Below are 16395 nucleotides of genomic sequence, written 5' to 3'. Positions count from 1 at the left end.
CAATTTGTATTTAAGTATTATCTGGGGCTTATTTTATAGCTGTGCTGTGAGTGTTGATTGCACTAAATGGGTGGATTAACAAAGGTAAATGTTGAAAATCTCTACAGAGTATGTACGTGCCTTTGAAGAAATGCTCATCCATTTGATTATAGTTTTATTTCAGTTTTGGTGATTTAACAAAGTTCTTTTTTCCAAAATTAAAAATCACAGCTTTGAGTTTCTGAATATTTTTTCAATTTATTTTTGTCTTGGTTGCGCTTCATTGCTGATCTGCTGGGGCTGGGTTTGAAGGAGTGGTGTGGCTGTTCTTGATGTTTGCTTTGTAGCTATAGATGTTAGAAGCATTTAACTGTGTCTGAAGTAGGCTAAGTCTAAAGGCAGATTTTAAAAAAGCACGAGTTGCGAGCCCAAAGCTGTTTTCATTATTCGCATGTTGCCAAATCAGGATATGTTTAGTTCTTCAGATCCACTGTTCCCACTCCATTTCCTGAAAAGTCTAGGAGAACTCTTGACCTAAAGAAAACGTGCTGCGTTCATTTTTATGTCATATTTTATTGGTTTTGGAATCTTGAACAAGAATCTGAGTCCATCAGTTCATCTGAGCTGCTGTTTACGTTATTTTGATAAACTTGTTCAAACAGACAAGGAAGAAGAAAGCTATTGCCTATTCTCTGCTTCTGCCTATTGTTTCATGTGGTACATATGCCCTCCTGTCATGTGAAGTGATTGTAGAAACACATCAGCATTGTCCATCCATCCTCTCCTGGTGTTTCAGTTCTGGTCTCCCTCTGCTACTTGCTTTGTGAAGACAACATGCAGATTGAAAGTAGTACATATTAAATCAGTGTTGTGTAAGGAAAAGTTAATATCTTTGTGCAGTGTTCTTGGTGCATTCAGCTGCACAGCTACATAGGTTGAGCACTTTTAGAAGGACAGTCTCTGTGACACTGAAAACTTTGCATAAGCTTCATTTGCCTTCTAGTGTTTTGTGTGTTACCCCTCTGTTGTTGTAACTCCCTGTGGATTTATATCCTGTGTATTTTAAGAAATGTAACAAAAATGTGCCAGTAAACAGGTGAGTTAGATTAGATACGGTTTGGATGTAGTTTCATATACAAGTATAAAAATGAGAAACTACTTCAGTGGTTATGTAATAGTGTGTGTGGTAAATTCCTGTTTTGTCCTGTTAGTGTTTAGTTTGTGCAGTGAAGGTTAGGGAATGTTGTATCCTTATAGCAGCACACAGAACTGAAAATTCTTCTTTTAATTCAGCTTTTCTTATGTGAAGGACTAGGTGGTTTGGTACAAAAACAATTTTTCAGTTGAATTTATCTGTTGAAAAACATATTTTACGAAATTGTACTTAAGCAGGTAGAATGATAGCTCTTACTTTTAAACTCTGACTAATCAGTCAAGTAAGTTAATGATAAATTAACTTGACTCCAATTGTGAGATTTTTCTCTTTCCCTCTCTTTTTTTCAGAAAGAGTAGCTTTAAATTCTGAACTGATTCTTTAATACTGAAGCATTGTTTTAAAGTGTGTAATGTGGTATAGTTAATAGGCCTGGAGTAAATTCTGTGTATAAAGCACCAAATCTGATGTAGCCTGGACCTATGCTATTATATGCCATCCATCTGGAAGGGCCTATACTACTACTAAGTCCTGTGTGTTTTTTCCTCTTAAATCTATAGGGTTTATCCTAAAAGTATAAAGAAAAATACATAGAGTGAGTAAATAGGAGCCTGAAGGTTGGAGTGAAATGAAGAGGCAAGCCAAAGTAACAGTGCTTTGAAGCATACGTGACTTATTTTAAATCAAAGGTTATAGAAAGCTTCTGCTGAATCACAGTTTGAGTAAGGGATCAAGAGAAATCGTATTAACCTTGTAAATAGCTCATCGTTCTCAAGCCTTTTTTCAACATATCACAGAATAGTCTCAGATCATTTATTTTTTATCCCCGGATTGGATAATATTGAGAAGAAAGCATGAGTCATTGCTCGTCATTACTGAGAGGGGTCTTGGTCTGATCCTACACGTTTGGTCTTGTATGGTTGAAGTTGTTTGAGAAAGAGTAGCATTAGGGTTTGTACAGTTACCAGTGGGGATAGACATGTTAGTAGACCTGTATAAGCTAAGACCTTCTGTATCTTAAAGTAGAATTTCTGATCTTAAGCATTTGAATGTATTTTTTTCACTTATCTGGCACATAAAACCCATTTTGAGCTACCTGTGCTTCGTACTAAATATATTTCTGCAAACTTTGTAGCATAAATGCAGTTCACGATACAGTGAAGACTTTGTGCTACAGCTGGAAAAAGAGCTGGTCCAAGCCAGGCTGAGTGAAGCAGAATCCCATTGTGCCCTGAAGGAGATGCAAGATAAAGTTCTAGAGATGGAAAAGGTAAACCAAGCCCAGGATCTTCGGTATAAAATAGCGCTAGAGACTGAATGCAGGACCCTGTAATTCTTTGTGTAACTGTGCTCTATACTCTTGACAAACGTTTCCATGATGGCAAGATTCTTTTCAATTTTGAAGTTGATTATAGCGAAAACAAACAAAAAATGACCCGTACCAAAAATCAGCAACACAAACTGAATAAGATGTTTACACTGAAAAGGGCCTATGATTGCTTTCTCTTGTTCCTGTGTTGGAAAACCAAATCCTGATTGAATTTTCACAGTAAACATGTTTCAAAACTGTATTCTGCAATGAGTAGCAAGCCTATGGTGAGCCTTGAAGTGACATAGAACTATGAATAGTTGGTGTGGACATGAACAGAGGAGTTCAAGACTGCCATTCCCTGGTCTTGAGTCTCTCCCACTTTCTGTTATGGGTGGGAAAGTGTATCAGTTGTCTTTAGCATTAAACTCTTCTGCTTTTCAGGTGCCCTCTCATTTTGTAGCTTTCTGATGCCAGAACTCTAGCTGTACTCTAAGAATTTGTCAGATGCTTTATTGTATTTGCTGACAGGTTTTTCTTCATGGAAAATAGAAAAATCCAATTGATATATTTAAAAGTGTGTGCTTATTTTAAAGCACGCTCTTTATATCATATGTTGTTTTGGGAGATTATTTCCCCATGGAAACTTGAAAAAGCTGTATATTCAAGAACGTGGACAAAACTTTATTAGTTAACCAAATTAATTCTGTGAAGTTAAGATTTTACTTAGCTACTTACGGAGCTTGACTGGGAATCTGGCAGAGTAGTAGTGTTGTGATTTTTACTGTATGTTGGTAAGAGGCCAGAATCTAGCATCTATGTCTAATCTACTAGTTGTGTTTTTGTTCTTCTTTGTTTTAATATTTTATTTTAAAATGTTATTACTTGTATATTTAAACTATGTTAAAAATTAGATATTTTATATGCTGCCCAAGACAGTTCCTCTTCACTCACTGTGGCTTGGGTTAGCCAGAAGGTTGGATACCCATGATTCTCTAAAAATTTTGAAAGAGAATACTTCTTTTCTTGAGCTGTGGGAGGTAGCACATACTGAAAACTTTAAATGTGAAGACACTGGAGTTGTGGGGAAAAAAATGGATGTACCAGGCCAACTTGGATATCAAGTAATGTTTTAGTCAATCCTTAATGAACTTAGGCATGTGAGAAAGTGAGTCAAGTTAAATCCCCTCAATATCTATAAGTACAACTGTTTATGTGGCTTGTCACTAACAACAGTAATCTGGAAAAATGCTGCTTGGTAACCTGAGACTTAAATGGCTGTACGGCCTATATTGTAAACACTAAGAAAAAGTCAGTTCCTTGGTTTGCTAATGCTTACAGCCGATGATCTGAAACATGCTAGTGAATGGTGGTTGTGTTGTATTAATGTTGAAGTACTTCACTTGACTATCAGGAAAACCTGGAAGCTTTCCCAACACTGTCTCTCTACAGAATACTTGGTTTTGCTGGAAATTACTACTGAGAAGTACAGTAGAAAGTGATGAAGCACAATTCAACTTTGAGTGTTTGGTGACGACTGATTCAACAAAAGGAAACTGTAGTTGGGCAGACTGTCCTCCTTCCCTTCTAGTGTTTTTGTTGTTTTTTTTTCTCCAAACTTTCATTTTTTCATCACTTTTCCTAGGTAACTTCTGTAGCATGTATTGCTGTTTTCTGTTCAGCACTTTCCAGTCTTTCTACTTTTTCCATGTGTTTGTATACATCCATGAACTTTCACTTAAGAGCTTTCTTGACTGAATATTATTTGTAAATATTAATGGATAATTCCTTTGTCAACATACCTTTTCTTTCTTTTTCAAAGGCAAATTATCTATTTCTCAAAACCTGAATTTCCATTTATTTTTTCCTGTAAAACAGAGTAAGAGTTGTAACTCTAAAGGTGTAACTTTAGTTCTTCACTTGCTTTATTTTTGCCAATAATTTCATAATCTTGTATCTCTATATTTTTAACATGCTAGAAGTAGTGTAAATAATACGTTTGCTATGCAGCAAAATAGGCAGTTTAAATATACTTGCAGTCATTAGATATTTTCTATTTAGGGCCTTTAAAAGACATGCATTATTAAGAAATTTTGGTTAACAATAGGAGTTTTCACATTTATATTTTGGAGTAGGTCTTGCTAAGCACTGTTTTGTTCAAATGCATGTTGAAAAGGATGTTCCTTGTTCCAGAGGAATAGCTCTCTCCCTGATGAGGAAAATGTTGCTAGACTACAAGAAGAACTGATTGCAGTAAAACTAAGAGAAGCAGAAGCTTTGACGGGTCTCAAAGAACTAAGGCAGCAAGTCAAAGACTTGGAGGAACACTGGCAGGTATGGGTACCAAGACACTGTTCTGTTCTTTTTTTTTTTTTAATGGATGATGACAAGGCAAGAAAATCTTAAAGACATATTGAGTAGGAAATAGTGACTGTGGATTGTGGAAATACCACAGACTTCTCTTCAGAAGTATGCTGGAAGTTGTATTCTAATTGTTGTAGATGACAGAGGCCTGTACTAACAGCCAGCCATCCTGGTAGAAAGGAAGTGCCGCATCAATTCTCCTACTAAAGTAAATATTAAAAGCTCTTTTTCAGGATATACTTGAAATCCTCTGACTTAATCTAGTTGGGAATGCCACTGTCTTTGGCATTTTAATTCTCTGTTCTTAAACTTGCATAGATTTCTAGATTTTAGACCTCACAGTAGCATTCGTAACAACTTTGCATTGTATAGCTGAGACATCATGGAGTTCTTTGAAGGAGATTACTTAAAATTAGGGAACACCAGGAAAGATGAGATATCAGCAATGATGTGGGTTTTTTTTTTTAGCGTCACCTTGCTCGGACCACTGGGAGGTGGAAAGATCCTCCAAGAAAAAATACAGTGAATGAACTACAGGATGAGCTGATGACAGTCCGACTGAGAGAAGCAGAAACTCAGGCTGAATTGAAAGAAACCAAACAAAGAATGATGGAGATGGAAACACAGGTATGATACTTAACATATGAATTGACCTGAATGCTGCCAGGTTAGCATCAGATGACCAACACCATTTAATGGTCTATACCATTTATGCACATGACTTTAGCTCTAACATGTCAATCTTTTTTTTTTTTTAACTGTTTTTTTCTTAATCTTTTAGATTAGGAGGGAGAATCAAGTGCATACTATCAGTCTAGCATACTTTAATGTCCCTTACAGGACTAAGCTTTCACAATTTCCTACCTGGATTAACTGGTAAACTCTGAATGCATGTGAATCTTTATCTGTTCAGTTGTTACTGGGATGCTAACAGAAGTATGCTTAAGGTATTTACACCTTTGCAAACCTTTACCTAATTGATGATTCACCTATAGTAATTTGAAGTCCTAAAGTAATGGTGCCTTTCTTTCTGGTGAAGCTGTCAGTACTAGATCATCTACTGAAAGCATGAATGTAGTTACTAAGCAGGAATCTTGATATAACAATAGCCTATTGTCACTTTTCAGCAGAAACTTTTACCTTTTACCTGCTAAGAAGAAAAAGTGTATTTTAGCATTACTGAAATGTGCAGAATAGGCAAGAAGTAGCTTATCCTGCTGAGGTCCTTTTTATGTAACTGCGATGCAAGTTAACTAGACAAAACTGGAAGTGCGCTACAATTGGTACATTCATATTAATTTGCGAGCTCTCAACTGAATTGATATTGAATGTGCTGTTGATCGTTAAGTGTTTGTAACAGGTTTCTGGGAAATCTTCCCATAAATGTAAGGGTTGTAAGGATATAATGCTGAAGAGGGAGAGGATGGCTACACAGTATGTGGTAGCTTACTACTGACAGAGGCACCACTTTCTTCTCTAGTATCTGGATAGAAGTGTTTTCTTGCCTTCTAAAACTTGTTTTTAAATATTAATACTGTTAATTTATGTTTTCTTGTTTTTTTTCCTTTCTATTAGCTTTAGTCAGTAGGGGGCATAGGTATCCTGCACTTCGGGTTACATGCAATAACCACTGGACCTCTAGGTTGTTCTCATTTCAGTCTTAAGCATGAAGTCTGTGTGTTAATGCTGCTGAGCTGTCATTTGAAACAGTTGCATGGTTCTCATATTATGTATTGATCTATGCACAGCCTTGTGTACAAAATGTCTTTTATTAAAGCACTGATCTTAGTTGTACTGTATTACTTCCAGGATTTCACTGGTCAGAGGAGTATGCATGTAGTATTTCTGATCTACTGGATGTTTCTTGGTTGCATCAGCTAGTAATTGTAATTGGGGTGCAAGTTCACAAAGTCTTTGAGTTACTTAAGTGCAAGATAAGTAAAAATATATGCAGTACCTTTATGTTGTTCTTAATGAATTCTCTATTTAAGAACCCTTGAAATATCATGGTTGTAAAAACAAACGTCATGCAAACTTTTTTTATTACATTTTAAAAATTCTGAATGCGCTTCCATCAAGTTTTTCTTATAGCAAATGATCCATCAAGTCTGTTTTGTCAAATTTTAGGGAGGTAAACTAATACAAAAGATCTCTCGTTGACATGCTCTATTTTTTTCTTGTCATAAATGTTAGAGTCAGATCAATAATAACCATTTGCGAAGGGCAGAGCTGGAGGTCAACAGCCTGCAAGAAAAGGTACAGTATCTTACTGCACAGAACAAAGGACTTCTTGCTCAGCTGAATGAAGCAAAACGAAGACAAGCGGAGATTGAATGTAAGGTAAACAACATGAATAGACTATCTGCATGCTTCTGTATGTGTAATTTGTATTATTTTCTACTACTTTATTTTCCAGTTTGACAATGTCATCTTAAATTTACCATCTCAAAATCATTTGAGGTTTTGACAGAGCTGTTTCTTTGTGGTCTCACAAAGATAAACCTTGACTTAAAAGTGTGGTTCTGCTCTACTCTCTACTACTTACTGTCTGTGCATAATGAGTAAAAAGACATTCTTTTGCTCAGCGTATTCTGATCACTCTGTGCTCTGATTGTCTTAGTGACAGAAGACAACTTCAGTGCTATTACTGCAGAACTAGTTTGAGTTTATAAATGGCAGTAGAAACTGTCTTTGAGTGGAAAGGTGCACAGAGGAGAGTGTTAGGGTATTCGCTTCCTAAACAGTAAACAGCTTATAAGAGATCAGCCTAAAAATACTGGGCAATAAAGTGTCTGTTACTGTCAGTGCATCAGAGCTCTACCTGATGTTTTCATCTCAGACTTAATTTTGTAACTAAATATATAACCAATCCTTAATAATTTCTTTTAGTCATGTGCATATGATATAGAAAAGTAATGAAGGATTAATCCTACAAAGTTTTTTTTTAACTTGGATGAAACTTTTCCTAAAATGACTACTGATACTCATCCCAAAGAAGTGCAATATTAGTTAGAAAATCTCTCTAATTATGACCTAATGTACTGGAGACATTAAAACAATTTCACTTTGTTTTCAAAAGATGTTTGCAGAGGTTTTTATAAAATCAGCTAGAGCTGAATACTTTGGCCAGTAACTTCTAAATGGATAAGTTGTTGGTGTGTTGACATTCACCCTGTAACAAAATGAATTCCACTTGCTGTATTGCGGTTGCAGATTTGGCAACTTAAGAGCAGATGCTATTACATAATGTAAGTTGATCATATCTTGATTATATCCATGATGTATCCAGACGCTTCTGTTTCTCTTTTTTGCTCATATAGAACACAGTTACCAGCTGGGTGTTTATTTCACATTTTTTCCAATGTATGTTTATTTTATTTTAACAACACATAACTTAAGGACTGACTGTATTCCCCTCTAAAGGTTCAGCTGATAACATGAATCAAGAGTGTCAAGAGTGTGTAGCATGAGTGGTTTATCACTGTGGCTAGATCTGGAGATGAATTGGCACTCTATGTGTAATTTTGCTCTAGTATATTGTTTTTACAGACTTGATTTCTTCTTGTAATCCCTTTTCTACAAGGTAATGGATAAATGTAATCAGTTCAGTTGTGCAGTGAAACTTCATCTTGTATCGTTAATCAGAGCCATATTGTGTAATCTGTAATTGGCAACTTTTTGGTAGCTTTCCCTTAGTTCTTTCCATAAGGAAAATGAAGCTGGTAGTCATTCAGCTCTTAAATTTGTTAAAAACAGAACAGTGAACAATTTGGACGTACTCTAGTTGTTCTCTTAAAGTATTTCAGTTTTTTGTTAGGTTTTCATATCTTAAATGGAACCTGAATTTGAGGTGCAGTAAAGATGTAAATTCTACTGACTCTTTTCAAACTGCTTGTTGAAATAATGTTTAATGCAACCGAGTAGACAGAACTTACAACATAAGAACTGTGTCCTCACCCCAGGCATCTTTCCTATTAACTCCTGTGGTACTTACTGAGCACATGATTTTTTTTTTCAGTGATAAAGTGTCTGCCATCTAGAGCAACACTATTGATGCATCTCAGATAGTCAAGTTAAACCAAGCCAAAGACAGTGACTTAGCTTGCAGTTGACTATATGTGATCCTTTAGACTTCTGGGCTTGACTTCATGCAGGCAGTCGCACAGTAGAATTTAGCAATAATAAGCTTTGAGTTTGGGTATGTCTAAAATGGAAATAGCTGATTACAAATTCTGTTAATCAGATACTGCAGGAAAATACAGTTTCATTACAGGGCTCTTTTTGAAAACATACAGCATCTCTTCAAGTACTACTGCGGATAAGTTTTGTACCAAGCTGGTGGCAACATAACACTGGTGGATTTGTGTTCTTAAGTCTTTAGAGCTTTCATTGTAAAACAGAAAGGAGAATAAACTCTGTTCATTAGTTATGGGCATTCAAGTTTTATCCTAAATGGTATTGGATGTCTTTGTGTACTGTTACTAAGATAGATGAATGTAAACAAGGTTCTTCGTGTTGTTTTTTTTTTTGAGAAAGGTGAAATAACAAAACAAGTAACTTCAGAGTATCTTTGCTGTCTATTAACAAAAGCAAAAGTTGAAGAATGTGATCTTCTGTTACTATTGTTGATAACTTTTGTTTCTTAATTTACATTAGTGTCTCTAAACAAAATGCATCTGTTTCTTGGACCTGCACCTTTGTGGATAATGTTTTTCATGGGTATTAGGTGGTTGTAGTTTGGAATTAGTATTAGATGCTTACAGAATTCTGTGGGCTATGAAAAGAAAATTGGGAGTTCCTTAGAATATATTTTATCAGTAGGTGTTGTATTCTTTAGCAGCGTAAGTTCTCTTTATGTAGTTCTGAGTAGATATTGCATGGTCATGGACTGAACCTGGTATTATGGGTTATCTTTAATTTATTCTTTCTTCTAGAGTAAAGAAGAAGTGATGGCAGCACGGCTCCGTGAGGCAGACCGCATAGCAGCTGTGGCTGAACTCCAGCAGCACATTGCTGAATTAGAAATCCAGGTAACAAGTGATATTAAACACATGGCTTCATACTCCTTACTTTTTGTACTTTTTTCCCTGTCCTTCACTTTCTTTTTTTAACCTGTTGTGAACACAAGGCATTACTTGGTGAAGTGGGATAATGCTATCTTGCTTAGTGCACCTCCTTTATAAGCAAAGGCCTTATTTTTAACTTCTGGTCCTATTGGTGAGCTTTAAATAATTGTTTCTATACAAGCACCGTGTGACTTCTTTGTTTTTACTTGTAATCAGTAATTTTCAATGCTAGATCTGGTTCAGTCCTTTTATTTAATGCTACATATCACTGTAGGATCTGACAGTGTAACATGTGCTCTTCCTTGTAGTGTTGCATTTTTTTTTTTTTGTCATATGAACTTGCTGCTCCCTTAATGAGAGAACCATATGTGATTTCTATTTTTTTGGCTTGGGGAAATCTTGATGGTTTACTGTGGTCTGTCTTTCATGTATTCATGCACTGTTTCCCTACCTGAATTTTGTTGCTTGTCCGCAAAGGCTTTCTTGGTTATTAATCCTAGCTTCAAAGCTACTTGTTACCTAGTTTCATGTTTTTGTTTTTGTTTAAACTGGCAATGTCTAATTTCCCTCTGAAATTGCTCCTTTGGGATGACTTCATTTTAAGGTGTCAGAGTTGAACTACTTGCGTTTTTTATTAGTCTTCATGTATAGCATTAACTTGCTTCATAAAACAGTTTTTTGTTTCTTAACTCTTGATTACCATTTTGCTAACAGCATGAGAAATATGTCAGGTAGTATGTTTGCATATTGTCTCTATAAGATTAACTTGTTTTATGTACATAACTGCACAAATAAATTGGATGGGGTTTGCATACAGAATTTTCACTTTGAATATTTTTTCCTGTAGTGAAGCAGACAGCAAATCTGTTAAAAGATAAAGCAATCACTTGATCACATACTGCTTAGATAATGCTGCGATGAGTACATCAGAACTACTTAGATAAGTTAGTATTGCATATGACTCTGTTATCTTCTAGAAAGATAATAAGAGAATAGCTGAATTCAGGTCAGTCTTTTTCTTGTATGTTAGCAATCTATCTTAAAATAATTGGTTTTGATTTCAGACTATCTGGTTTTGCAGGTGAGGAATCAGTAGCTTTAATTGCTTTTACTTTAGTGCTGGCATTAATTGACATCCTGATAACTTTGTTTGGATCTTCCAAGAAGTGCAGTAGTTCTGCTGTTATGAAATAGAGAATCCAGCAATCTTTTTTTTTTTTCTTCTCACTAAATTAGAATTGTATTTTTTATGTAAACAAATTTATTTTCTGTGGTTTGACTGATCTGATCAAATCATCAATGCATAATCATCCTACAGTTCTCTCCTGTCCTGTTTCCATACTACCTAAGCTATGGGTGTCAGAATTATATGAAGTTTTTATAATGTCATGGGCATTTAAAGTATTTAGGTAAGTGCTAGAAGAGTAATCTCTTTTGTAAGTCTGCCTTGTACATGCAAAGACTCCACTGTCCCTGTCATGACGTGTCACCATCTCCTTCTCTTGTTTTTCCTCTCCTTCCTTTTCATGGTCACTTTCCTTAATTTTAGGTTTCTTTCTTTTGTCTCCTATGGAAGTGCATTTCAAGTTCCAGTCTTTTCTGTCATCTTAGAAGATCACCTGTTAATGATTTCTTCATCTGTAGCCTCTTAAGATCCTTTGTTTCCTGTATCAATGATAATGACTGTACTTTCTTTGTGTATAGTCTGAGCATGAAGTCATTCTTTGACTGTGGTATGTACCCAGGAGTTTCCATGTTAGAGTTTGGTGAACTACTGATTTCAAACTTATTTTAGTCTGAAACGTAGCTTGTGTAATTGTGCAATACACATTTTGAGTGTTAACTACATACATACATTTAAAACACCAGTGGTTTAATGAAATAAGTTCCTCGTATGTCTTCTTTCACACTGCAGACTTGTCTTGAGAAGTTTCTATTGTGCTGTAAAAGATTCTTTTTCTGCTTACAGAACCTTACACAAATAGATATTTGACTGGTGCTTCGACAGCAAATATAAAACTTAAGATCAAAAGTTCCTTTTAAGTGCTCAGGCTCAAAGGTGTCTGAAACATCTGCAGCAACAGTAAAAGTACTAATGGAGTTGTGAAGTTTTTACTTTCGAAGCTAGCAAGCTAAAACACACTATTGATTCTACTGCTTCAACAAAACCTGTTGTTTTTTTTGAGGAACCAGCAAGTCTTAATGTGGGGATAAGGTACTGGATAACTCTTTCCTCACTGGAGAAAGAGGTGCCTCATTGTTTTCCATTCAACTTGCTGTTGGGATGCTGTGACATGATGTCAGCAGAGGAAGCGCTTGCCTTAATGACTTGAAATGCAATATTTAATATAAAGTGCACGTAACTAATCTTGGAGCATAGGTGTCTCAAAATGATTATGCTGAATAGGAAGCACCATAGATAAGTCTGCTTGTGATTATTTCTAAGCTGATGAAGGTTACCACGTAACCTTCATTTGTTCTGTGTGTGGGAAATGGTGATTTTGTAGGAAGCAGGGGAAAACCTAGGGATTTGGTGCAAGGTCCACATGCTACATAGCAGTGCTTGACCTAAAGCACATTTTTCTTTTTAAATGTTTGTGTAGGTGTAGGTGTGAGACACTGGCATTAACTTCTGCAGAGTATCACTACTCCCACATATGAACTGTTCTGACACACACAAATGCTAGACCTAAATCATAGTTTGAGGTCACTCTTAGTTTTGGTTAATAATATTGACAAGGAGGAGGTAGTTTTATCATTTAATAGTAATGTAACTTTGTTGCAAGATCTCATTCCGCTGTGATGTTTAGTAGTTATTTTTATGTATTCTGAATGTGATTTTATGTTAGGCATTGAGTTCTTGATTTCTGTGTAAATGTGTTGAAATGCAAAAATAATCCATGGACAATCATGATCAAAAAGAGTCTGAGAAATTCCTTAATGATAATAACATAATTGGAATGCCTAACTTACAGAAGTGATGGAGAAAAACCTTGAAGCTGTGCATAAGCAAAGGTGTCCATTTGTAAGTTGTTTTTTCCTCTGTTCTTTTCTTATTTTCCCTTACTAGTTCAAGTCATAAAACCCTTAGTACTTAGCAGGCTCCTCAGTTCTGAATAAAGTTCTTTACCCTATCATTAAAAACTAAATGATGTGTTTTTAGATGTCTAGGCTGATAGTAGACTAGTTTTGGCAAAACTATAGAATGCAAGTCTCTCATTTCTATGAGAAAGTGAAACATCGTGAGAAGAGAACATCTTATCCCCACTATGGAGTTACAAACCCCTTTTGTCTCATCCTTTTCTAAGATATAGGCAGCTAAGACCAGGGAACGTATATTTTCTCTTTATGCCTGTAGTCCATCAGTAAATCTGTGGGTTTGCTTCCTCAGGGAATAAATCTTTCTTGTTATCACTTGATCTGGTGTAATAGCAACAAGCTGCAACAAGCGAATGTTTTAGCTCCTCAATGTCAGCCTTTAAAGTACTGTTAATTCTGTTTTAATTCTGTCTCTATACTTCCTTATAGCTCTCAAGAAAACCACTACCAAGCTTCACTAATCTGATCTGTAAGAGGAGGTGTTCCTTCTGGTCATGTATAGTTGGTCCTGGTGGTCATTCGACACTGGTGGGGTTATTGTTTGTTTTAAGCTTTCCTTGTAACAGGCTAAAAAAATGAGAGGAGGAGGGGGAAAATAAGAGAAATTCAGGCAAGGTTAAATAAGTTGCAGTTATCAGTTAATGTCAGTCAGCTGGCCAAGATAAGGAGCGTGATGCCAGTGAAGCATGGACACTGGGGAAACAGCTGGGAAAGCTGTGGACCTCATCTGCATTTTAATTTGTGTCTCTCCCGTTCCATTTATATTGCTGACTTGTTGCTATCCCTGTAAAATAGTCCGTGATTGGTTTGGATGTGGAGATGCAAAGCACATTTCTGTTATAGAAAACTAGTTTTACATGTGAGTAATCTCAATAGGAAAACTCTTCTGTTGGTTAGGTTGATCTGGTCAGGGAGGGTAACATCACTTCCTTCTTGGTGTGTTTCCTGGCAGATTCGGAGAATTGTCACATTTACCCATATTTAACCATGTCAAAGCTGCTTTGAGAACAACTGTAAAGGAAGTCCATGATTGCGCTAGTTCTCTACAGCTAAACTTTTAGCACTATTTCACTAGAATTAAGCCCTTCTATGGCCTCTGTTTAATAAATTTTCCAAGTACTGACTGTTGAGTAAAGAAATTGTTTCCATCTTTTCAAATTACAGGAAACGTTTTTTCTCTTATCAATAGTGGTATGTGATGTTAGTGATGTGTTTTTTGGAAGTCTCGAATGAGTCACTGTAAAGTCACTGAAAGGACACGAGTTACCACATTTACCCTTCTGAATAAACTTCATTTACATCTCAGTGTTCTGTCTTGCCACAGAGGTAAGAGTTCAAAAGCCTACCCTGAAAAGAGACTGAGGTAGCTTGTTACTAAGTTAATATTTTAAGTTGGGGGAAAAAAAAATGTGAGGGTGTTGAGGAAATATCCTTCCCCTTAGATGTTTTTAGTAAAGCTGATAGATTATTATCTGAGGAACAACTGCCTCGTGTCTCTTCATTTTGACTACCAGTAAAACCACTGATTTGGGTTTTGTATTTTTCATAGTTACTAAAGTGAAAAAGATCTCTAGACGTTCTCTTACTTAAATGGTGTAATTTCTGATGTTTATTTTCATACGCTGTGATCAAGAGTATACTGGGAAACAGCTACTGCTGGAATGCAACTGGAATTCTATTGTTTTGACCTTCTTTTTAAACATTCCTTAGTTCAAGAAGCAAGATCAGGCATAAGTTCTCCAAGGTGTTTCAGATATTTTTTGTGAATTTCTAATATGGATTCCATTTTATTGTAACTACTAACTATACTTGATTTTTGTGTGGGGCTACTATACAGTAACAGCTTCAGGTGTTTAGGGTTAGCATTCTCTGAAGCAATTTGTCTCTATGCTGTTGGGTTGCCAGCAGTGCATCTTGGTCCAGAGGTTGGATACTCCATATACCCAATAGCTGTTGTATATTTCAAGTAAACATGCTGCTAGAGACTAACTACTGATTCTTAAGAAAATACAGAAATGATTTTCTCTTAAAAAGTCAGACAAAGGAGGACTTTAGTCTGATACTACAGCTGTGTATCTCAATTTATACCTTTTTGTGGGTAGAATTTTTCTTTGGTCTAAGAAGCAAAACTTTGAGAAGAGATTTATTCTCAGGTGTTCTTGTAGTAGATCTTGGTGTACAGACAAGTACATAAACTCTAGTACTTCAGAGCAGAGTGAAGGAGATGAGTGCTCCCACAGCTGAAAGGGCTTAAGTGTTTTAGCAGCTGCTTTTTTAGTCCTCGGGGCTTATTTCCTGCCCTTCCACTGCCTGTTCTACTCCCTCCTTATGTAGCCTCTTAAGTCAGTTTGGACTGCATATTGGCTGCTTCATTTGTTATGGGTCCTTTTTTCTTGAGCAGAGCTGATAGCTACCCAGGTGGCTTGGGTTTTTCTGTTTTGTTTTTCCCCTGGTACAGAGGTTTGTAACTGCCAGTGCTGGAGGAGCTGGTCCATTTGAAGATTCAGTAAGACAAGGAGTGGGCAAAGTTGAAGTAATGGCTTTTGAATGGCACAGCACCAATTAGTATTATATTTCTAAAAACCTTCCTGAAAAGGGGAGGTGGGCACTGCAGTGTTGCCAATATGCAGAAGCAGTATACTGTGGAAATGCATGTAGAGATTGATTTACTTGTGATGGGGCTTTTAAACAGGAAGTCCTTGCTTTTAGATTTGTCTAACTTTCTTCTACTATTCCAATTACTCCTTTTTGTTCCTTGGTGTTATCTAGTTTCTTTGAGTATGTTATTTTAAACTTAGCATGTCTATTAGTTGTCAGGAGGCCAGGCATTCTTTGTATTGTGACCTCTCCAAATACCACAGATTTTCTGCACTACTGTTCTAGCTTAATAAAAAAAAAAAAAAAAAGACAACAAAGGAATATTAACCACATCCTACAATACAATATTAGATCTTAAAACTCTTGTGAAGGAAGATTGCTAGTTGCTTATTTCCTTTTAAAAGGTGTGATATCCATACCTTAAACACACATCAAGATACCACTTAAATTTTAATGTTCATTTTTGAACCAGTCCATTTGATCTGATAGTTTTCTTCAGAAATACAAAACTACTGAAGCACAACATAAAACCAGCTGAGCTGAATGCTTGATTCCTACTGAACTAAATGGTACAACAGGAAGTGTTCAATAACTCATAAAAGCAGCTTATTTTTTTCTGTCAGTGGGACCTTCTAGCAAATGAGGAAGCCATAGCACATGGAAGTGTGATTTAATGAAAATAGATAACTTTGCTGCTGGTACTGCTTTTCTTAACTAAAAAGGTCACAGCCAGATTTAGAATAAAGAAAGACCATGAGTAGAGCAGTTAGCTCTCCCTTTTTTTTGTCTAGGAGATTTTATACAAGACAGGTTTTGTTTCCTTTGTG

General features: G+C 36.0%; 1 protein-coding gene across 10 annotated transcripts in view; it reads left to right on the top strand.

The window, feature by feature from the left end:
• EVI5 (ecotropic viral integration site 5) overlaps positions 1-16395 on the top strand; it is a 62093-nt gene that overhangs the window by 24565 nt on the left and 21133 nt on the right. For 7 of the 10 annotated variants that reach the window (XM_072343043.1, XM_072343039.1, XM_072343037.1 and 4 more), the window contains 5 exons: positions 2268-2402; positions 4635-4775; positions 5274-5432; positions 6999-7145; positions 9740-9835. In XM_072343043.1, the coding sequence (XP_072199144.1) occupies positions 2268-2402; positions 4635-4775; positions 5274-5432; positions 6999-7145; positions 9740-9835 (678 nt within the window). The remainder of the gene's footprint in view (positions 1-2267; positions 2403-4634; positions 4776-5273; positions 5433-6998; positions 7146-9739; positions 9836-16395) is intronic. The other 3 variants (XM_072343042.1, XM_072343041.1, XM_072343035.1) reach the window with 1 other exon arrangement.

Source organism: Excalfactoria chinensis, chromosome 8, assembly GCF_039878825.1.
Source record: "Excalfactoria chinensis isolate bCotChi1 chromosome 8, bCotChi1.hap2, whole genome shotgun sequence".
Classification (NCBI taxonomy): domain Eukaryota; kingdom Metazoa; phylum Chordata; class Aves; order Galliformes; family Phasianidae; genus Excalfactoria; species Excalfactoria chinensis.
This window is presented reverse-complemented; position numbering and strand designations above follow the sequence as displayed.